General features: G+C 38.7%; 2 protein-coding genes across 3 annotated transcripts in view; one reads left to right on the top strand and one right to left on the bottom strand.

Annotated features, from left to right (window-relative positions):
* LOC121303638 (proteasome subunit beta type-7-like) overlaps positions 1–17,233 on the top strand; it is a 38,762-nt gene extending 21,529 nt beyond the window's left edge. The window contains exons 6-9 of one of the 2 annotated variants that reach the window (XM_041234439.1): positions 5,266–5,324; positions 15,082–15,233; positions 15,649–15,669; positions 16,992–17,233. In XM_041234439.1, coding sequence (XP_041090373.1) covers positions 5,266–5,324; positions 15,082–15,233; positions 15,649–15,669; positions 16,992–17,103 — 344 coding nt within the window. In that variant the 3' untranslated portion in view covers positions 17,104–17,233. The remainder of the gene's footprint in view (positions 1–5,265; positions 5,325–15,081; positions 15,234–15,648; positions 15,670–16,991) is intronic. The other variant, XM_041234440.1, reaches the window with a different exon arrangement.
* A 1,729-nt stretch (positions 17,234–18,962) lies between these two features.
* LOC121303637 (serine/threonine-protein kinase Nek6-like) overlaps positions 18,963–24,315 on the bottom strand; it is an 87,106-nt gene continuing 81,753 nt past the window's right edge. Inside the window, exon 10 of the mRNA XM_041234438.1 lies at positions 18,963–20,512. Coding sequence (XP_041090372.1) covers positions 20,399–20,512 — 114 coding nt within the window. The 3' untranslated portion in view covers positions 18,963–20,398. The remainder of the gene's footprint in view (positions 20,513–24,315) is intronic.

The following is a 24,315-nucleotide window of genomic DNA, read 5'->3' as shown; positions in this document are numbered from 1 at the left end:
CCAGCAAAAGAAGTTTGATCACATACAGAGGATATTAGGAGCCCTCACAGAAATGATAAGTTACTACCAGGAAAACCACCTTAAGCCAAATCCAGGCAAAACACAGATATGCACCTTCCACCTGCGGAACCCCAAAGCAAAGCGAACACTGCACGTCAGCTGGAGGGTGCAAAACTGACTCATCACAGCCACCCTGTGTACCTGGGAGTGACCCTAGACTGAGCACTGACATAAACAGCACTGTATGAACATCAAGCCTAAAGTGGGTACACGGAACAGCATCCTGCGAAAACTGGTCAATTCCAGGTGGGGAGCCCAGCCAACCACTCTATGCAACACTGCCCTACATGGGGGTGATCAGGCCATGTTAAGCATGTCGACATTGCCATGAACAATACTTGCCACGTGGTCATTGGGTGCCTTAAGGCTACCCCGGTACACTGCTTGCATGCCTTAGCTGGAATTGCACCACCAAGCATAAGAAGAAAGATAGCAGGAGACAATGACCATCTAAAACAATAAACAAAAGGAGTGGGAGGAACTTGGGTCAGAGCAGTAGAATGAGGCGACAGGTATTCTCCCAGTGGAAGAGATGGCATTTGGAGGCTCCCATCACTGGTTGTCTTCACAGACTTCGAGTGCAGGTTGGGAGATGTAAATCTCTAATGAAAACCTGGGGTATGTGTGAGACGGCAGTGTGTGTTTGCGGAGTCTTAGACAATGCCACACCTGCTTTGCTGCCCATTGGCTCCCCAGTGTGCTGCAACAGATTTTTCTTCCCCTGCACCTAGGGCAGCAGCATGCAAAGAATTCTGGGAACTATCCTCCTAGTTGGTGCCAGGGACTCTGAAGAAAAACTGAAAATTATACATTTTATACAGAAAGCTGTACATTACAATACCCATTTTTAACTAATTGTAAATACTTCTCTGCATATAACGTTATGTATACTGCTGTGTTGCTCTAGTACAGTTCTTTTTCTGCCATTCAGTTTTCCCTATTCAGTTAAAGCGGGTGTATGTTTATTTAATGAAACAGATGCTCATTTTGGAATTTGTTTTGGAGGAAAAGGCGAGTCCACAAAACGCAGAATTTTAACCAGAATATTTTCTTTAAATTAGGAGTCACTTTGTTGCCATCAGGCTCCTGTGCCTGTAATACTGTTTTCTTTCCACTAATTTATTTCAGATGGGTTGTTTAATGATCCACAACCACAGCAATATTCCCTAACAGGAGTATCTATCAAACAGATTACTATTGCCATGTTCATTGATTTGTGTCTGACATGTGCTGCTTCCACCTATTAGATCGGATATATAATTGGGCCTGTTTTAAATGGTAGAGAAGGTAGTCTATTTTCTCCAGCGCCATCACTGTCCGCTTCTCTCGTTTCATTATAGATTCAGTAGACTTGATAAAAAACAGTAGGACATCCCATTTGGAGCTCTTTAATCACTGCCTGCTCACCACAGTGAAGCTGTTGAGGTGGTCAAGTGATATACACAAATCATGGGAAATGGAGCTCTAGCCCGCTATGCAACCTAGTTAAACGGATTGCAGTACGCAGAACAAGATAAAATGTAATAAATGCCAAAAACGTTATTTTAATTGGATTGACAAATGGGAGTCGGATGTATATTATTCAGCAGAACAACATTATGAAGCACTTTAATAGTCTTTTCATATATAAAACAAGGGTGGAAAGATGTTGTGTTATGGAATTTTTTTTTTTTTTTTTTTTTTTTAATTCTGTGCTGAAAACTATTTGGTTTCAAATATGGTTCAGTGCAGTGAGTGCGACCTGACTGGCAGGGTGTGTGTGTGAGGAGTGGCGGGGGGTGGGGTATTTATCCCAATCCAATTTTACATTTATGATTTAACAAAAGTTATAGGTTAGGTTCCTTTTTTTTTCTATTTAACTTTGAATCTGATAAGATACTTGATTAGATGTGCAAAAATAATTAACTGAAAAACTATTTTGTTTGAAATGAGTTACTATTATACAACAAGCTAATGCACTGTTACAGTGGTATGCTTTGTTTTAACATCTACCCATTACTCTGAATGCTAACAACATTTATCTGTTATATAAAAATCTATGTCAACCAAAGTGCCAAAAATAATTTATAAGTTTGAAATGGGGGGGGGGGTCTGAATAGCCACTGACATTATTCAGAAAATAAGTAAATAAACTAGCTGCTTAACCTAATGGAAATTATATTAATTTTTGGATGGAATGGCTTTATAGAATACAGTGTGTGATGCATTTAATGAAATCTATACACCCACTGATAAGTTTTATGAATCTGCCCCAAAGTCTCTCAATGTGTTGAAAACAAATGTTTCGTAAACAGATAAGTTTGAGGCTTCCCTTCATGTGTAACCTTTGTATGACTAGTGAGCTCATCCTGTCTCATCTTTTTGCAGTAATCGCACTTAAGAACATAAGAAAGTTTACAAACGAGAGGAGGCCGTTCGGCCCATCTTGCTCGTTTGGTTGTTAGTCAAGCAGCTTCTTGAAGGATCCCAGGGTGTCGGCTTCAACAACATTACTGGGGAGATGACAACATTACTGGGGAGATGACACTTCATCCTCTGACCTGTAGCATTTTAATTATAAAACATTTACCAAAATAAAATAGTTAAAACAAAGCTTGTGTCTGCGTGTAGGAACACCACCGAAGAGAACACTTTGGGAACAACCTTCTGGTGAAGGTGAATTTTCCCATTGTAAATGCTCCCCCTAAAGGATCAGGAACTTAGCTTAACCAATTCAGAACTGATACAGTTATGTTTTGTGACCTGATAACTCATCATCTTCGAACTGAAATTCAGATGGTTTATTCAAGCTTTTCAAAACTGACTTGTCATTGCGAGAGTGATCTAGAGCTGCTGCTGCTGCATTTACCATGTGTAGAGCTGTGCTGTGTTTTTAACCATTGTTATAACTGTAATTGCTGCTAGAGCTGCTGCATTTACCATGTATAGAGTGGTACTGTGTTAATAACAATTGTTATAACCATAATTTCTGTTAGAGCCAGTGCTGCATTTTTACCACATGTAGGGATGTTTTGTTAATTTAGTTTGCCATTATAGTTTAACACACGCTTGCCTGTTGCTTTTCATTTATTCTATTAATTTCATATAGTCCATGTGTGTCATGACATAAGTAATGCTTACATTTGTATTTATTGATTCATATCATGATTGGCCTTGGCATATTGTGTCCAGTAGTCAACTCAGTCTTGGAGAACACTTCGCTTGCTTCTTGAGGGGTTTTCTCTTAGCCAGACTACTGTACTGTGTTCTGCAATTAACTGCACACTGTGTTTAAGTACATAGCAAGCATTTAAATAAAAACATCACTTAAAAAAAAGAAAAAAGAAAAACCACACTCTAGTTAACAAGCTAAAATCTCTGTTTTATCTTATTTCTTTAAATACACCCCTAAACTCATTTCAAGTTTTTTTCCTGTGACTGTCTTACATCTGCATGGTAGAATGGAACTTAAGTGTTCCTGTCGGCTCCCAGCAGATAGTAGCTAGAAGGAAATGTGTAGGTCCTGACCAAATCCTTTGGCACACATCGTGTCTGTTTGTGTAACTATTCTGCAGCTCCGGGGAAAAAAAGCACCATAATGCTGGCAATATCGAAAAGTTAAAGATAAAGTCATTTGAATCCATTGTAACGGGGGAAAAAAACATTCTTTAAACTCATGAGTGAAAACTTTGTGAGTAGTCTCTTTCTGTTACTGTAATATAGCTGGTTTGTTTTTCCCTGAAATATTGAGAGAAATGTCTTCAAACACCTTATCTGTAACCTGGGAGTACATTGTTTTCATAGGATATTATGAACATATTTTGTTTAATGCTTTTTATGTTTTAACCCTTTGCGGTCCTATGTCTGACCAGGTCCAACATTAAAATTCTTCCTTTCCAGTGATCAAAAAGAGGTCAAGCACAGGTATCTAGTCGTTTTTGCTCCGGAAAAACTCTAGAAAACCTTTCAATGGCCGAGTGAGACAGAGAGAAGCCAAAAAAAAAAAGAGGTAGCTCTGAGCAATACACACAGTCCAATACACACAGTCCCTTTGCCATTTCGACATAAACAAACAAGGTAGCTGCTTCTGCATCCAACGCTCAAAGAATATCACAGGCATTTGCAGAGCTTTTTGAGATGTTATAGTAATAAAACAATGACTTGGGTCACATTATTGTGGAGTTTGGTGATAAAATGAGTGATCAGGAGATGATTTATCAGTATGCATGACTATGAAGAGGTATGTGGTAAATACAGCGAACAAGGGGTGGGGCAGGGCTGGAGATGCAGTACTGAGTGACCTTTTGATATGCAGGGCCTTTTAAATAAAATTACTTTTAAACAGCGCATGTAAAATAAATGGTGCGTTTGAAAATAAATTGGACCTGATGCGCCTGACAGGCGCTGAATAAATGGACCGCAAAGGGTTAAACAATACAATACATTTTCCATAAAGTGATACAGGTGGAGGTGCATAATTAAGCGAAAATACACAACAGGGTGTGTGTTATGAGATATCAGCACGCCTTGGGTGTGTTGTGAGGGACGAGACGAAATGGAGTCTTTCAGCCGCCCAGGAAGTGGTGATATATCTCATGATAACACATACACACCCTGCAGTGTATTGTTGCTATTATTAATTGGGTCTAGGAGTGTGGTGGTGTTGGTAAATAAAGAAGACTTTAAATTTTATTATATAGTTTTTGTGTAACCTTCCACGGTTGTATTCATTTCTAGGTTGTCTAAAGCTGCTTCGTTTACCTCATTTTCTTGTCTTTCAGTGTTTTCAGCTGCAGAACCTCGGTAGTTAATCTCAGGGATTGCTGTCATACTGACTGACTGGAGTGGTTTTGTTTACCCAGGCGTACAGTTCCACTTGGCATATTGATTTTGTTTACTGTGAGGCCGCTTCAAAGAAAAGTTCTGCACTGTTCAGTTATCAGAACTGAAGCCAATATTATCGTTGTGTGATTATACTGTATTTACCACAGATTTTTCTCCTAAACTGTCATTAATAGCCACGAGCGTTTCATACAGACAGTGTAATAGGGGTGGATGTTAACACTGAATTCATTGGCATAACTGTTAAACGTTTTTAATTATTTCATGAGCCAAAACTGCAATTAGAGGCAAGTACAGCAACTAGTGGTGGAGCTTCAAAGAAAAAATAAAGAATTCTGGAAAGTTTTGTCCCCCAGCTGGCTAATTAGTGTAATATTTTCATAGGATCTGGATCTTTGGCAGCAATGGCAGTATTTGAGGACCGATACAAGCAAGACATGCAGGTAAGGGCAAAACATTTATTTGTTTTAAACCAGCTAAATTACTTCTTACTATATCACCCTTATCTGTTTTATGCAGATGCTGTCTGGCAATGTAAAGGGTACATAAGGATCATTTTATTGTGTTATGTTCCCATGTGTTGCCCATGTGTAACTATTTACTAAGGGGTGTTTTATTATAATTTTTTTAACATTTTGACCACTTTTTAAAAAATTAAAAAAAAAAAAAGTTCTGAGAGGTCGATGCAGGTACATGGGAAGCCATCTTGAGGCAGGGAATGCAATGTAAAGGTTCAAAAAAGTGGTCAAAATGTAAAAAAATAATTTAAAACAATACACGCACCTTACATAAACAGCTGTAGCAACACATAGGAACATGTAACACAAAATAAAAAGGTCCTTCTGTACCCTTTAACTGTATAGTACATAATGCTTGGGTAAACTGGATGCCTTTGGCATCAAATCTGTTTTTACCCTTCAGCCTCAATGCATATAAATGGTACATTGTGTGCTTTTAAAACCCCTATTGTAAAATATATGCTTTAATCTTAAACAAAGCACATTTCATCTTTGAGGTACAGTGAGAGTGGAAATGTGTTTCACGGCTCTACTGCAGGTGGACTTTGATTTTACAGGACTTCTCTGAAGGAAATCTGTATGCGCTGAATGAGAGGTTAACAAAGCAAAGCTAATGTGAATCCCAAAGGTGGGGAATTTCACTTTGAAAGTTCTTCTGTAACTACGTGCCGAGGTGCAGCACTCAAAGATCATCTTCAGTGTTACTCTGGGAGCTTAGCTAAACGCTACACTGCTCAAGAGTAGAATAATACGTTGCTTTCAAACATATCACACTAGAACTGTACATGCAGAATGCTTTCATTAGTTTACAGGTTTATATATTTAGTTTTGACAACAAGCAGTCGCAGATTCCCTTAATTATGTAATGCTAAAAAGACAAATATTCATTGGTCTAACAACTACAATTTAAGTATTGTTAAATGTGGGCTAGAGTTAAACCACTGTCATTTTGTAATGCATTGTACTGGGGGGGAAAAAAGTTAACATAGAGAACTGTGATTTATTTAAATAGCGTGTTGATGAATAATGCATCTGTCAAGTTCCACATTATTCCCTTTTGTACTAATTGTCAGGATGCCTTGCTACTGTTGGCAAGGGGTTGTGGTGCACTAGAAGACCCTGAGATCACAGGGGTGCAATTCAAAGGCAAACGGTCCTGTAGCCCCTGGTATCAACTTGCAAATTTAGCATTAAAGATATCTAATTAATGCAGCCTAATGAAAGCATCATTTGAATACTGCTGAAAAATAATCGGGGTTCCCTTCTCTGCTATATATTATGTGCTATTGAAGTTGATTGCAGACCGCATCAGTATGTGAACAAAGTACAAATTTTAGCATGCATTTGAAGAATCGAGACCGTTATTCATTCTGTTATGCTTTTGGCATACTGCAGTGTCCCACGAGAGTCTTGCCACAGCAGATAGTGCACAATATTTATAAATCTGTGACAGGCAATAATGGCAGCATCAGAAATTATTTTGCAAGAATCTCAAGTTGCAAGCTGCCGAAAGCTGAGAGGATCAAATCTGCCATGGCAGCTGCTGTGCCCTGCAGTTATATTTCTAGACTTTGAAGATGTTCAACTTAACGAAATGAAGGCCGCAGGCTTAGCCAGTTTCTGCAGGCTCCTAGAGCCCTGGCTCATTGCTGTTTGAAGATGAGTCGCAACAGATTCTGCTGCTGCCTAAGGCATACTAGCACAAGCAGGGTCTGTACGGTGTGGTGTGTGTGTTTTTTTTTTTTTTTTTTTTATATATATATATATATATATACCCCCACTGCCTTAGCGTTGTCTTTTAGACTTTAAGTCGCACATGCTTTGTCAATGCCAGCCACATGATAGTACAGTCCCTGGTTGCTCCGCTGAGATATAAGCTCTACCCAACACCCTTCAGAGACCAGCCGCAAAGATAGATGGTGAAGTGCACAAGTGCCACTTCTGTAGCCTGATTTATGGAGTTATATTTTTTCATGAGGCAAGTGCCGGCCTCCAGAGGAACACTTATGGATTGCTGAAGATGTGAGCAGTTTCAGCCCTGAAGGTCTGAAGCCACTTCAGAACCGTGATGCCAAGTACAAAACAACTGCTGCAGAATGATGTTCATTTGTCATGTGGGCAGCTATAGATCTACCTTAAACAAAAGTAGAAATTTCATTCAAGAGAATAGCTCGGGTGCGTATATATTTAACTGGTTCAATGTATCGGAGGTGATTAGCCAGTTCATTTGCACAGGGATAGAACAACATTTTCATAATCTCTTCTTGAGCATATTAAATATTCTACATAATATGTTAGGTTGCATGTATTGGTCCTTTAAGTGTAAGGCAGTTCTGTTCATCAGGGTTATTTTTCTTTTCATCATCAATCTCATTTTGATGACATCTGTCTGATGGGGAGCTTGGGGTGCAATGACAAGCTGCATATGAATGTGCTGTTTATTTGTGATGTTGATATAAAGTGCCTGTGTCCATGCCACAGGGCTCAGGTGTGGAAGCCTGCAGACTGATCCCCTGGCTGGCATTCAGAGGTTTAATAACTGCATGGGAAGCTGACCACTCGCTGGGAGGTTTGCTTGCTGAAGTGAGACAGCAGTCATGGAGATAAAGGGAAGACGATCAGTGTCCGCTGAAGTGTTCCTGTGAAAATACTTTATCCTCGTCTTGCTCTCTAAGCCTAGTGCTGGAGTAAATGCAAGAATTGCCAATTTAAAGGCATTGTTTGCAGTGAATGTATTGTTGACTGTGTAGTGTCTATTTCCAAAAGGGGCAATACTGCAACTACCAAATCCCCCTGATAGTCAAACAAATAGAAGAAAGCTGTGAAGGAAATGAAGGGTTGTCTATGCAGAGTAAAATCCTTGGGCTGCTTTTTTGTTAATTGTGTGTTGCGAATGCCCAGTGTACTTTTTATGTAGAAAGATGATAAATAGATTTAAGTGCAAAATCTACGAGCTTTTTCTTTTTAGTTCTGGAGTTATCTTTTGTTTCATAATCATGCAGGATGGACAATGTGCATGCCAGGTGTAAGAGTAAAGAGTTTTCTAAATCGTATACAAACCTCTTATCTGAATTGTATTTTTTCTTGTTAATTTCTTTTGTCGATTTCGGAGACTTTCTGGCTCGGCTTACAGCATGTTTTGTGAGGATGTGGTTATTGAAATTGCAAATGACAGTGTCAAAATTCATATTTCTGTTATAGTATGTAGAAGCAGAATACACACTTCATGCTGATACCTGCTGACAAGAGTTTGGTTAAATTGCAGTAGGGCGTAACCCCAATGTCTTATTTTACATAAACACATACAGCTTAATATAAAAAACTGGAAAGTGCAAATGAAATTGTATTGAAGTTGGGGACAACTGTAAATCCATGTAAGTAGTGGTATGAAATCATTATTTTAATTAAAAATAAGATAAAGTGCTGATTAATTCAGTATACTACCCAATTACAGATCAAGAGCGTCTCACGGGGGTTCAGTACCCTGAAGACAACAGATGTTAAATAGAAACCCAGGCGTGTTTTCTACTGGTCTGAAATATTAAGATGGTTTGTTGTACTTGTGTGGTTCTTGTATCTGACAAGCCTGGGTCTGTCTGCGTGGTTGAAACATAGCTCACTGTGCAGTAAAGGGACCAACATTTCTCTGTGCAGCATTAGCCTTGAATTATGAAAAGATTACCTTTTAAAGTGTATACTATTTCACTGTGAAACGAACTCATCAGCCAGATATTGCTGTGAGAAGATAGGAGCGATATTCTTTAGAACTAGAGTGAATACACATGTAACCAGTTGAATAATCCTTGGATTAGCTTGCATGCATCAGCATTGGTCGGGCATGGGAAACAAACAGCAGTAAGACCATGTACACGGGTTCACATGACTGGTACGCAAGTGAACCAGTAAAGAAAGAATCAGACTTTCAAACTTTTCTTTAAGACGTAAAGGGTTACTGTTGGTACATTTTAACAGGAAAGCATTTCTCATAGGCAGCGAGGTTGCTCACACTTGCAAGGTGAGCCATACTTGCCTAATATGGATTTTTCCTGGAGACTCTGGTTCTCCGGGCTCTGTCAGCGATCACCGTGAGGGTTCTACTAGCGCTGTCATTGGCTGCTTCAAGTTTTTATTAAAAAATGGAGCGCCACAGGTGGAACCACTCCAGTTCATAAAACCTGAAACAAACAGTGATAGCAGGAATCTCTATTTAGTCATCCATTCCCAAACTGAGCGGGGGTGAGAGGAGGTGTTGTGTCAATGTTTGTTTGAAAGCTTTTACATTTGAATGTGAGGTTAAGGGAAAAAAAAAAAAAACAGCATTTACTTACTATTTTGGCCCCAGTTATATCCTTATATAAATACCATTGTGCTGCCAAGCTAACATGTTAAACAACACTAATAAAGTGACAAAGTTCTGGTCTGGGGGGGGGGGGGGGGGGTTGCTTTTGAATCCCCAGAGCAGCAATATGGTGGTATTGGGGTCATGACTGCTTGTATGGGTATGGTGAGAGGGGTGATCGTGACTGCTTGTATGGGTATGGTGAGAGGGGTGATCGTGACTGCATGTATGGGTATGGTGAGAGGGGTGATCGTGACTGCTTGTATGGGTGAAGTAGTAATTTGTGGACTATTTGGCTGCTGGTCCTGCCAGTTCAAGGAAGAAGCAGCCACCACCCTCTGAAAGAGGAACTGATCTGGCAATGCCAGGTCAGTAGGGTGGACCGTGACTGAGCAGTGTCCCGTCCACCAAGGGGACTGCCTGCATTAAGGTGGACGTTGGAGAGGTGGAGGGTAGGATTAAAACTGGGATTGTAATGACCAGCAATCCCGACCTACTTGAACATTCACAAACTGTTGTGGTCTCTGCTGGTACTCGCACGAGACCCTAATGATAAGTTGTGAACCCCTGCATATGCACCATTATCCATATGGGGGCCACTACCTGAAATAAAATGAAAGACTGACACTGACGAGTAAAAAATAAACACTTGAGGCAAAGCTACTGGAGTTAACTTAAGAACAAAATGGCAGCAGTAGGAAAAAAAAAGAAAAAGCTAAAATAGTTAGGAATTGGATTTAAAAAGTCTTGTTTATTGCGCCTTTCATTGGTATCATCTGTTTATGAAGTGAATATATTGTTGCAACACTTAACCCTTAATGACTAGTGGCTGTGTATTTTATTTATTTATTTAAGGGAAGTGCCGTATATGCTTCCAGTTTCTTGGAGAGCTGTATTCGTTGTATTGGAACGTAAATAATGAGTGCTATACCATTAGTAATACAAACCCCCAACTCGGTGGATATAGTGGTGATCTCAGTTTGTAAGCTGTAACAAAATCCTATTGACTCTCTCCTATATAAAACGTTTAAAGCAAAGATTTAATACATTCCTTCTGTACTGTGATGTGATGGTGGCAGATTAAACTACTACCTTAAATCTCCACAGACTTTATAGCTGCATGAAGTTTAATAGCACAACAACACATAAATCATCTTTTAAAGATGCTATGAGCAGCTCCAATATTAAGCGCAGGCAGTCTGTGTTAAATAATGCATCAAGCACCAGTTCAGATTAGAAAACCATGCCGTGTTATTTGTTTTCTCCCATACAGTGATATTCCTAAGGTGCCATTTAAAGAGACAAATTAGTGGTCAGTTTAATGAACTTTGCACGGGTTTCGTTTCGTTTCCCCCACAGTGCAGCGTTGCAGCTGTGGTGACCGTTATCTGGCCAATCTGCCCCTCTTTTGTGCCTTGTGCAAGTGCTACCCATTTGTCATTTTGCAGTAAATGGAGTTGTACATTGGAGTCCAGGGACATGTTGTGTGATGCAGTGATGGAGATGAACAGATAGCGCTATAAAGGGCTGCCTGTCACAGCTGACTGGTATTACAGTACATCACTCCTGGTGTGAACTTGTTTAAAGAAAAAAGCAGAGGCCCATGAGACTGCTACTCCCAGATTACCTCAACTATGAAGTGTTTTTGTGCTTAGTAAATGCTGTGTGTAGTTAGGTTTCTCTTATTTACATCAAGGCTATGTGAAGAAGACCATATACATTTAGGCTAAATGATAATTTGGAAAGCTTTTTAAAAAGTGTGTATTTCCTGCTTTTCAAAACATGCAGCACTTGCCTTGTTTTATAATATCTAATTGGATTCGTGCTACCTATTTGAGGAATCAATTCCCAAATCCTCTCTGTATTGCTTGAAAAGTCGTTTAGAGCTGGATTTGTGTTGGGGTTTAAGGATTCAGGTGCACAGGCTCAGAAGCTTTGATTCCTACAAGCGTAGATGAGGGCATGTTTTTTGGGGGGGGGGGAATCCGCCCCAGCAGGTCTTGAAGTTTTGGTAATGGTGCTTTCCCTTCGGGCAGTCCATTGTCGAGATTTGGTTGTCCAAAAAATGTCAAGTTGCCCATAATTGACCTATGGGCTGTGATTTGTACAAAGTACACTGTACTCAATATAGGTACAGTATCGCAGGGTTCATATACTTTTTCCAGATTTCCATTTGTTTTTCCCAGAATTTGATAGTTATCCACATAGCCGGGCAGCTACAGAGCATTATAGCTTTTATCCAGAGCGGAAGCTGCACCTGGTTTTCTAAGAGTATATGTCAGAATCTGGAGGTGCATATCTAGCAAGAGACAATGCAGATATGCAAAAGAGAAGTAAGATACAATCTAAGAAATGTCTAAGATATTTGAGAACCATGTTGCATTATTTAAAAAAAAGAATATTCAAAATTGTGTACTGCAAATATACTTGTGCCAAAATAGGGTAGACTAATGATACCAATAGTATACTAAAACCAGACAATTATGGCACAAGTATACTTGCAGTATGTTACTTTTTGTAAGGGATGATATTGAATTCTGATCTAAACTTCTTTATACCCTCTGTTAAATGTTGAACACTACGGGAGGTGAAAAATAACAAAAATGTGCACACATTAGATATTAAAATATGCAAGTGTGGTGTATTAAGCATACAAGTCAAATACTAAATACAGTACACCCTCGCTATAACAACCCTGTTTGAGTCCAAAGCCTTTTGTTCGCTACAGTAAAAGGACAATTTAAAACGAACAGTATAAGCTGCTGGAGTAAGTGAAGGAAGTCACCTTGGATAAAGGCATTCGCTAAACTATTAATAACATTAGTACTGTTTTATTCTTTGATTTTCTTTATTACAGTATTTGTCACTGTTCTGTCGCCCCGAGAGCATCGTCCTTGCTCAAGGTTGACGGGCAGCTAAACTCTCTCCTCCTTCACCACACGAGACGTTTTGGCACATTTATTTGCCGTGTGGCAATACTAGACTAGTGCTAGACTAACACACATACATTTCTACATTGAAGCTAGCATAGATACAAATGAATGTACTGTGGATAAGTAACGTTAACATAACACGCACATAGGTAGATAGATGGTGTATAAGAGGCTGCGTTAACCTATCTAACTTAACGTTGCACAGAACTGCGTTGCATATACGCGATTTAACATAAGCTAATAATTTACCAGAGGCAGAAAACTAACTACGTGACTGAGTACAAATGAGTGTGCTAGTTTAGTTAGCTGATAAGAACGTAACATTAGTTTAAGACTTTTTTTCTGCTGAAAGATGGTTTGTTTTCTAACTGTCAAAATGATTACATAGCAAAGACACTAAACGGTCAGCTGTTCCTAGCCCGCGACTTGTGATAGGTAATATATATATTATATATATATATACTATATATAATATATATATATATATAATATAATAATATTATAATATATATATATCTATATATCGTTGTTACATGTAACTTAATTTTATGGAACACGTGTCACTACTACGTGATTATTATTATCATAAGACCGATATAGGATAATAACTTCTTCTAAGAACACAGTAACCCCCCCTTTAAAAAAAAAAAAAAAAAAAGCTCTGTTGTTAATTGAAATCTTGGTTCCTTATTTTAAATAAATAAATAATCAAATGTTGAAATGTTGCTTTGCCGTGTCAGTTGCATAGACCTATACGAGCCAAAATCATCAATGGTGATTTTTTATTTATTTATTTATTTTAAAATCTGTATTTAATAGTATAATTAAGGCCATACAGCGAGGATGCAAATATTGTATCTACACTCGGCTGACAGTTTGGACCCGAGGCTGTTGCTGCACTCGGAACAATAAGTTTAAGCAAGCGCATTTTTAAATAAAATCACCGGTACATTTTATTAATCACATTAAAGAAATGAAAACGGCGATGTCAACATGCAACCTGCTAAATCCGAGAGTTTATTTATTTATTTATTTTCCTGGCTTGGAAAATAACGTTAACTAGTTAATAAAGGTAACAAAATGTGAATATTGGTGAGCACAGTACTGTAGCTTGTAATTCCAGTCTGTAACTTTAAGTCAGCCTTCAATATAAAAGTATGTAGTGTTCATTTTACCCTCCGTTTCACTGGAGAAGACGAAAATATTGACTTCTCTAAAGCCCTCGGCATGACTACAGATATGAAGGAAGGAGAAGTAGAATGTAAAAATTAATAGTAATATAGGGAGGGTGTTTTTGTAAGTCGATGTGGATCAAGGTAATAAAAAATAAATTGGTAAATCTACCAAATCGTTTGAGAGCCCTTTCAGACATGCCTGCGACCCCCAGTTTGAGAACCCATCCAGACATCCCCCGACCCCCAGGTTTTGCCAGGTCATGGTCACTGTGCCTCATTTACAGTTAAGTCCTAGGAGGGAGAAGGGAAATGCAAGTTATAATACATTTTCATACATTAGATAGGGGACAGTCCTATTATCGGGCAAAGAATTCAAGCAGGGGATCCAGAATAGACTGTCCTGTAAGACTTGATTTTATTTAGAGCAAACAATTCATACCCAATTGAATTCTCAGCTATCACTGAAATGTTTACTGTTGATAAAACAGTGCGTGATCCACTGCCTATTGGGACAATAGGTGTATTCTATGGATCGTCTAGGATATTTAGTATGTCACTGGAAACCGTGTTCTTCCTTTATGAGCTGGTGCTTTTGCTGCAATTTGATCCAGTGACCCATAGAGGGAGCTGTTGCTTTTTAAAAAAAAAAAAAGTATTGTGTGCATTGTAACAGTTCTTACATGAATTACCAGAACAAAAGATTGTTTTTTATGTTTTCACAATTTGTCTGATTTCTTTCTCCTGTCCAATATATTAACAGATTTTTTTTTTTTTTTTAATAAATTATTATTATTAAATGCATATATCCACTTAGTTTCAAAATGTGATGTTATTTTTTGGGGTGTTTTTGAATTTCACTTCCAGCTATATATGAGCTTTTCTCTTGTTATGCTAACATTGTTTAGTTTATTTGTAATGCTGTATAGTTTCTGTATTGTGTTTTTGTAGCTGTTACATAAAGCATGTTTATATTAATGTATACATGTGCATTATTTTAACCTTTTCCATTTTAAAATAGGACAGATTGTATTAATGGAATTAATACATTTTCCTGTAACTAGAATAAACAATAGAAGTTCTGACAACACTGAATTAATTGAACAGTGGTGGGAAATTCATGGGTGATGGATCAGCTACAGGATAAACCATTTATGCCATTTCCTCGTGCATATTCCATGCAATAGTTTACAGTACTGTATGACTTCAGAATTTGTGTTTTTATTTTATTTTTTTAGGAAGATGAAGCCAAGCAGTTGGTCAGAGATGCCATTGCAGCTGGAATTTTCAATGACTTGGGCTCCGGCAGTAATATTGATCTCTGTGTCATCACCAAAAACAACGTTGACTATATCCGCCCACATGACGAGGCCAACAAGAAAGGCGTGAGGCAAGTCTATTACCATGTGTCCTGAGTGCTTTGAGGATTTCCCCCAGATTAAGTGCACGATTGGCATGTGCTTTTTCAAATTTATCAAACGTGACGCGAGTCTGACCTCCAGAAGTGATCTGAAAATAACCAGAAAACTAGGTTTGATTACAAAGATATGCACAAGCAACGACAGTAAAATTAAGTACTGTATACAGTGATACAGTAGTGTCGCTGCACTGGGTGGGGCAGATTGAACAGTAGGCTGCACTCAGATAAAATGTGTTTTCATTCATAAATCCTAGTGTCATTTTCAAATATTTAGTCCTAGATCATTTTTCTAGATGTACCATACAAATATCTAAGAGTGTTGTTTTTTGTTTTGTTTTCAAGAATGCAAAAAGTTAATTTGATGCTTGTTTCTTTTATAAATTAGTGAAATAGAAGCCCACCTGGAGTGAGTAACCCTTCTGTGTGCAGAGTGGTAGATCTTTTTGATGTGGGTCGCTCTTACAGACAGTCTGTCATCACTAATGGATAATAAATACTGTACCTAGATTGGTGTGCTTTTCTTCCTATCAAATTCTAACAGTTCTTTATTAGGCTCACTTCATCCACAAATTAGTAATTAGATTTTTCTCTGAGTGTTTTAGGTTTTGCTTCTTTCTGAAAGAAGCATTCATGCAGCAGTCAAAGGAATCAGCTGCATGAAATCTGATCCTTTCGCTTTTTGGTGTGAATGCAGTGATGCCTAGTATCAGACAGTATGTTCCCATTAGTAAACTAAAACCTTGTCTGTTCTGTAAGATTCAAAATGCCAAGTGAAATCGCAAGTGGTGAAAATAAATTCCATTCTCTGCAAGGGTTAGTTAAAACGTGCTCTACTAGTCTAAGACTAGTAATAACGGGAAATCATTTCATCAATAGACAACAGACCAGGCTGTACTAGTCTGAGTTATTGGAACATCACAAGCTGTAATGGGTAGATGCGTATGCACAGGTCTTTCTGTAATGTTTCTCTGGTTCAATTAATTACTAGGAACAAAATGCTTTATATTATGAAGCTGTTAAACCTCGAGCCACAGCAGATTGCATATCTTCAGTATCTTGAGTGTATGATTTCTATGGGCACTGTCTTGGAGTAAGTAGCGGTGCTTTGAAAAATATAGCGTTACACGTCCTCACATGTTGCTGCAACTGTTTAAATAACGGACCTATGAATTTATTTTTCTTTTTTCATTTCTAACATCCTGACAACTTTTTACACTTCTAACTTCTAAAAGTCTGTTTCAAATCTATTTAAAAAAATGTCTGCTCTAGTGCACTGGGGTTTAAGAGCTTTCTAAATCACTGTAGGAAGCACAAATTTATTTTAATTTGTGTGTTGTTTGTTTTTATGTAAAAGTGCCCTGGCTTTTCTGTATCCGTGCTACGTCATGTATCGCTATTGATGTGTTACTTGTTTGAAAGTGTGGGCAACAATTCTTACACTATCTGTGCCCTAGAGTGGACATTTTGAAGAGAGCTTTGAAGTTTTAAGCGTAAAGTTGTCGGGATGTTAACGATGAAAAGAGAAATGCCAGATACATTATTTAAACAGTTGTACAAACACGTGGGGGCGCAGCGCTGTATTTTTCTGAACCTCTTTTCTCACACATTCATTTAATGAACAAAACCCTCTTTTGTGTGTACTAATCTTGTCCTTGTCTGAGTTGTATTCTGTACTTCTAAAGCAAACTGTGCTGGTATTTAATGATCTCATTTTATATTATTTAATAGATCTGGCAGTTACAAGTACAAGAGAGGAACAACTGGAGTTCTGACAAAAAACATCATCCCGTTGGATCTCGAGTTAGTGGAGGAGGTTGTACAGACAATGGACACTTCTTGAAGTCTCTCTTTTATATCTTGGCTTCAGTTTGCATGGTGGTAAATCTGATTGATTCTTGTGTATTTCTAATAACTCTGTGATGATAAACTCATGTGTTGATATTACAGTTAATTAAAGGTAGTTGTGAAGATTGCTGTGTGAATGTGTGGTTTTTGTTTTTATATGTTTTTAAAAGGAATGATTTGTTTTAATTTTATGAAAAGGTTCTTAAGATTGACCTCTGTAATTTCATTTATCTGGGTGGGACATTCAAGATGGCATTAGAACTGGGACTAATAGATTAGGCAGGTGAAAAAGGAGAACTGGCGCTTCTCATTAGAGGGCTTGTGTTAGATTGTGATAAGTGTCTGAATTTTACCCAGGTTCCGAAAGACTGATGTTACAAGAATCACCAGTTTCTTAACATGGCATATAGCTTACCTGGTTTAATATAATTTTTAAAAATCCACCCTGTCAGTGGAGCGTAACTTCATGAATTTCTGGGTTGGCATTCAATTTCTGCAGATAAGGTACAGAGATTCCTCTACACATTCAGACAATTTTACAATGTCGTACTTCAGATTTGCTCAGTCTGCTCTTAATTTGTATGTATTTCGGTTCTAATGTTTCTCAATTAGTTTGCTCATACTCAATATACACTTGGTAAGCTAGTGTTATTAAATTACACATGCATGATGGTGATGCTAGTACTATGTATATTTTTAGACCTTTTTAGACAAAAAAGTTGACTCCCTAATTTAAATGGCATTTGGCAGAATTAGAACTTTAGGCTGTATATTTAACATGCAGGTCACATTTGAAGACACGGAGAAAGACCAGTTGAAATGTTTGTCATGTCATTTTTTTTTTTTTTTTTACTTAGTTCAACATACCAGCATTGAGTGTGTTATTATGAATGAGGTCTTAAATGACACGGAACAACTGACCGCAGCATGCTAGGAGCATGTTCTTTCATCAGTAAACTGTAGCTGTCCAGATTCCTGGCTAAAGACATCCTACTGCCTTGTTGCAAGCTGAAGACATTTAAAAAGTACGAAGTTTTAAGGTTTGATTAATAAGACTGAATGTTTACAAAGCCAAACAATGAAAACAAATTAGAATGATTAGGAAGATTGTAGGACCACATCTGATCATCTGTGCTGGGGTGGGGGTGGGGGTGGGTAGGGTTACAATGCAAGGATATCCAGTAGATAAGCTGCTGTATCCTGGTGTCTGTGCAGTAGTGTCACGGCTAGAAGTGATTAGGTAGGATCTCAGGTAGGAGCAGCATCTTGTAATCTATAATGCTGTACTTTAAATATCCACATATCCCAAATAAAAGCTAAGGACCAAAACACTGTCAACACAAAACTGATCCACTAATGATTGAGTGTGTTAAAGCTATGGGTGACAGACACGGTGTGTCATAGCTGCAGTAGTGTTAGTGGAGCTGTGTGCTGTCCCCAGCATTGTATGTGTCTTGCCTTTCACCCAACACTTACCAAGTGTTTAAAACAAAAATACAGTAAGAAGTTAGTAGACCGTTCTAATCCCTCTATCGTAAGAATACAGGTCAGTTCTAATTGCATTCAAAATCTTTTGGATGGAGTACAACTGTCTGTATATTACCGTTGTCCCTTGGGGAATGTTTGACTGCAAAATCACCAGTCGAACGCAAGTGTACAGGCAATTGTCACAAAATTGCTTTTAAAAAGTCCCCAATTAATACAGATGCTTTGCTGTAGAAGTAGTAGTAATAATAAACAAGGGGTTGTGTGTGTATAGAATAAATAAAGTTAAACTTTCCAAAACAAATGATAGACCATTAATTCAGTGCTTAAAACCTTTCTAAATCACACAAGTGATTTGAATTCTCACGCTGGGGGAATTCTGCATTTATTTAAAGCATTAACAATGCTGAGCCCAATCGATTTATTTCAAACATTAAAAGAAGCACTGTTGTTCATTGTAACAAGTGTCGAAAGTCCCAAAGTACATCTTGTCAGAATCATCCTGCCATTTCATACTCAGATTTTTTTTCTATCACCTATAAAGAAAAAATAAGAAGGAAATCACTTGAACGTGATTCCGCTAGTTTTAAATCACAGTGATGTCAATATTAAATCCCCTGCTGAACAATTAATGAATGAAAATTAAGTTGATTAAATCATTTTAGTAAATCTTGCACGAAATCACATTTTTTTAATATGTTTTTTGTCCTACAATCCCCATGCCGCTGCCTTCAAAATGTACACTTACCATAACAGTTCACATTTCTGATTGATTTCACAGTTAGAAAATACTTCTGGTTATGTCTTTTTAACCCCACTCAAGAAGAGACAGGCATTGTTTTTAATTATTTCTTTGCTTCATGGTGCAGTACACATTCCCAAAGGCTGAGTCACACTCAAAACCCATTCTATGCATGTATAGCCAAAAGTGTTGCATCACCCTATAGGATTAACTAATGTTGATGAAAGTCAAATTAAACACATTGTATAATGCTACGTTAACATACTGAATTACATTCCGCTTTCTAGTTTTTTCCATATAGTTCGAGAAACTGACAAATTGAAAAATCTAAGATCTAAATTATGTTCATGTATTTTATTTTTTATTTTTTCTCAGTCTTAAAATTCTAGGTAATGCAAAACTTTTGGCCTTAGCTGTACAGTAATATCCAAACTTAAAGCTCAAACCACAAAAATACAAAGTATATGCAGAAGCTCATAAAATAGAACAGAGCAGTTAAAATTAGAAATGAACCCCTCTCAAGGATTTAGTACAAAACTGGACGTTTTCTAACTACAATTAAACTGTTAATCAAAAAAAAACAAAAAAACAAAAACCCTCTAAACATGAAAATAAATGGCTACAACAGTTAAAATACATAATAATAAAGACATGGTATAATAAAGACCTCCAGTGAGAGTCAACGCTGCACTACAGGGAGTGAGGTCACAGTGCTGTGAAATACAAGCTCTCGGACACTTGTTAATATGTTAGTTTTCACTTGTAAAATCATACAAGCTCACACATATATAGATTTGAGCTTTATGAGTAGGGTCCATACATAATGAAAGTAATACAAATTTGACTTTTTTTTTTTTTTAATTATTATTATTATTACTGTAATCACCACTGCGCTGTACATTGAGAACAACTCCACGCTTGCCCAAGCATTTAAGGGTCTTCTTAAAATAATCGGATTCCACAAAAATGGTGCATTCTGAGTTTCACAAAGCGTTTCATCTTCTGGTAAAATTCAAGTAAGACCAAAATGTGGTTGGTTGTCTCTGAACAAGTAGATGATGGATCAGGTGCTGGTGCTGGTCCAGACTTGCATCTGCTTGGCTGTTTGATTGACAAAAATGATGTCAGGTCTCTGGTCCGGTTCTGGATTTATGCACATGCTCACCAGCTCTCTCAGCTAAGAGAAGAAACAACACACGCTGCATTAGAACAGATGGTCCAGGGATTAGGGTTAGAAGCAGGATCCTCCAGGGGTGTCTTATTGACTCCATTATAACAACACTAATAAAGGTTGTAAAAAGAAAATAAAGCCCAGCTACATACATTTGAGAATGATGATATTAAGATCGGTCGTGTTTTAGGTCATTAAAAGAGAGACTATTAGTCTGATTTTCGAAAGGGGTAAAAAAAAAAATGAACAAGTTTGCAAAATATTTTTTACAATTACAAAAAAAAAAAGACACCACAACAGAATCAATGCTCAAGCAAAACCGTTTTTAAAAGTAATGGTCACTAAATCACTTTGTTCGTATTTAAAATGTGGTCAAAGTTGTTTCGTTTTTAACAGTTATACTTTTTGAAATTATGTTTGAAAGTATTTATGTCTGTCCTCTTTAGTTATCAATGCATTTCTGTATTTATTTCATTCTTTGTTAAGTGGATTTGTTTTCTAGCTAGATTAGAATGTCACAAGAATGTTTACAAGAGGATCAATGCTCGTCTAGTTCTTATAAGCCGACTGGTCTCAAAACTTTACCAAGTCGTGTCCCTTTTTATTTTATATAGAACGAATGCAGCTGAAATGAAGGTTTTGTACAGTGCAAACATCCTTGATTATTCCCTAGTAATTTCATCACAGTCAGGTTGGGGTTGGATTTGAGTCCTTTACACCTGTAAATGGTGCAACAGTATTGTGTTGTAAATGCACATTCTGACTAGTCGCTTTCTGTGTTGAAACATACAGATTCAATGCCCTGTTAATTCATATTTATATATATATATATATATATATATATATATATATATATATATATATATATATATATATATATATATATATATATATATATAGATAGATATATGCTATGAAAAGTATTCTCATTATGTCTGTAATCTAGACGGAGACGCGCTTGCAATTGTCGAGTCCTTGTAGCGCAAATTTCCACCGTTCTGCACAGAATCGAGGGCTGCTGTGTGATGTCACTCAACTCCACCCACACAAATCTCTGCAGATTCTGCCCAGCCCAGCACAGCTTTGAAAAGTTGCCGCAGGAGACTGGCTACGGCTGTGAACCACAGAGACGATGCATTACGAGTGGCCTGCTAATTGTAATGCAAATAACCACTAAAACTACTATATTTATACAGTTTACTATTTTAATTATTTTTTTACTAAATGCATTCTTTTAATAACCTATTTAAACTTGCTTACTTTGTACCATCCATAAGTAATACTATAGCTAGCTAGCTAAGTGTGACTGAGTTAGCTTATCCTACATGTGTTGACATGAGTGCATTCATTTGTTACTTAAAGCATGACTCTGGGTTATTTTAACAGAAATACCGTAAATAAGAAAGCTTCAGAAAGTATTCACAGTGTCTTTCGATCAGCACAAGTTTACTGTTCAACACTTACATGCAGAGTACAACATTACGTACCAGTGTAATTTTTTCCCTATTAGTATATTAAAACATTAGCTACTGTACCTTATCAGACCTTGTAGGGGCCGATGTATAAATGAATTGGATACTTGAGAATGTCAGACTTTCAGTCACTGTGTCACTGTGTGTGTAAGAAGACATAACAAAAGATGCATGTCTGTTTCCATAACATTTATTTTGTTATTTGTCTTTTTAATATCCGTATGCTCAAAATCCACCTCTTCCTTTTTCATGGTCTCTGCATTTTAGAGTCTATTCATTTTTTTGGAATTAAAACAAAAGGCATTATTTTGTATCCTATCTACATGATGCGTCAGATGCACAGAAGTGCGCGGTATTGTGATTGGAGTACTCCACTCGTGTCAATTTCTCAAGCTTGCCTGTGTAGAAACGCAAGCCTCTTTACTGTGGTAAATACATACAAAGGCAATGTCCGGTTGAACTTCTGTGTAAAATATACGTATGGAAGCTTATTGATTTAATGGAGCATATTTAATAGGTATTTTGTGTCTATTTATGTGCTATATATATTTTTTTTTAATATATTTTTTCGATTTATATGGTGGGCCTAGAAAAATATCTGTGGCCTAGAAAAGACCTTGAAATCTACACTTGCATAAGTGTACGAACCCTGTGGAAGCAAATGTGGCCTTTAAAATGTGTGAGTCCTTGCTATCACTTGATCAAAAAAATGGCAGTAAGGCATCCTGTGTAGCAGACAGTGGCGTAAAACAAGCCTGATTACAAGCCCTGCCAGTCGTTCCAAGAGGATCCTCCTCATACCACCTGGTGTCCTGCTCTCTGGGATTTGGTGAGGTGGAATCACTCCACACCATACAGGCACTGCCAGGGGAATCAGAGCAGCATCACTGCACACCCCACAGGCACTACCAGGGGAATCAGAGCAGCATCACTGCACTCCACACAGGCACTGCCAGGGGAATCTGAGCAGCATCACTGCACTCCACACAGGCACTGCCAGGGGAATCTGAGCAGCATCACTGCACACCACACAGGCACTGCCAGGGGAATCTGAGCAGCATCACTGCACACCCCACAGGCACTGCCAGGGGAATCAGAGCAGCATCACTGCACACCCCACAGGCACTGCCAGGGGAATCAGAGCAGCATCACTGCACTCCACACAGGCACTGCCAGGGGAATCAGAGCAGCATCACTGCACACCCCACAGGCACTGCCAGGGGAATTAGAGCAGCACCACTGCACACCATACAGGCACTGCCAGGGGAATCTGAGCAGCATCACTGCACTCCACACATGCACTGCCAGGGGAATCAGAGCAGCATCACTGCACACCACACAGGCACTGCCAGGTGAATCAGAGCAGCATCACTGCACACCCCACAGGCACTGCCAGGGGAATCAGAGCAGCATCACTGCACTCCACACAGGTACTCCAAGGGGATTCTGAGCAGCATCACTGCACACCCCACAGGCACTGCCAGGGGAATCAGAGCAGCATCACTGCACTCCACACAGGCACTGCCAGGGGAATCTGAGCAGCATCACTGCACACCCCACAGGCACTGCCAGGGGAATCAGAGCAGCATCACTGCACACCACACAGGCACTGCCAGGGGAATCAGAGCAGCATCACTGCACACCCCACAGGCACTGCCAGGGGAATCAGAGCAGCACCACTGCACACCACACAGGCACTGCCAGGGGAATCTGAGCAGCATCACTGCACTCCACACATGCACTGCCAGGGGAATCAGAGCAGCATCACTGCACACCACACAGGCACTGCCAGGTGAATCAGAGCAGCATCACTGCACACCCCACAGGCACTGCCAGGGGAATCAGAGCAGCATCACTGCATTCCACACAGGCACTGCCAGGGGAATCAGAGCAGCATCACTGCACACCCCACAGGCACTGCCAGGGGAATTAGAGCAGCACCACTGCACACCATACAGGCACTGCCAGGGGAATCTGAGCAGCATCACTGCACTCCACACAGGCACTCCAAAGGGATTCTGAGCAACATCACTGCACACCACACAGGCACTGCCAGGGGAATCAGAGCAGCATCACTGCACACCACACAGGCACTGCCTGGGGAATCAGAGCAGCGACTCGGTATAGTGCACAGTGAACCATGGATTGCCCTGCCGTCCTAAGCCCTCCCTGCCCAGGCGGCGCTCTGCCAATTGTGTGCCGCCCCCTAGGAACTCCCAGCAGGGTGTGATATCTGATTGACAATACTGAGACATTGTTGAAAATTGAGACATTTTGTATTTAATTGCTTAAACAATGCTTTGTGTGCATAGATCAATCATTTGTAGTGTTCATTTT

Source organism: Polyodon spathula, chromosome 34, assembly GCF_017654505.1.
Source record: "Polyodon spathula isolate WHYD16114869_AA chromosome 34, ASM1765450v1, whole genome shotgun sequence".
Lineage (NCBI taxonomy): Eukaryota > Metazoa > Chordata > Actinopteri > Acipenseriformes > Polyodontidae > Polyodon > Polyodon spathula.
Note: the sequence above shows the minus strand (reverse complement) of the source record. Positions and strands in the feature narration are given on the sequence as shown.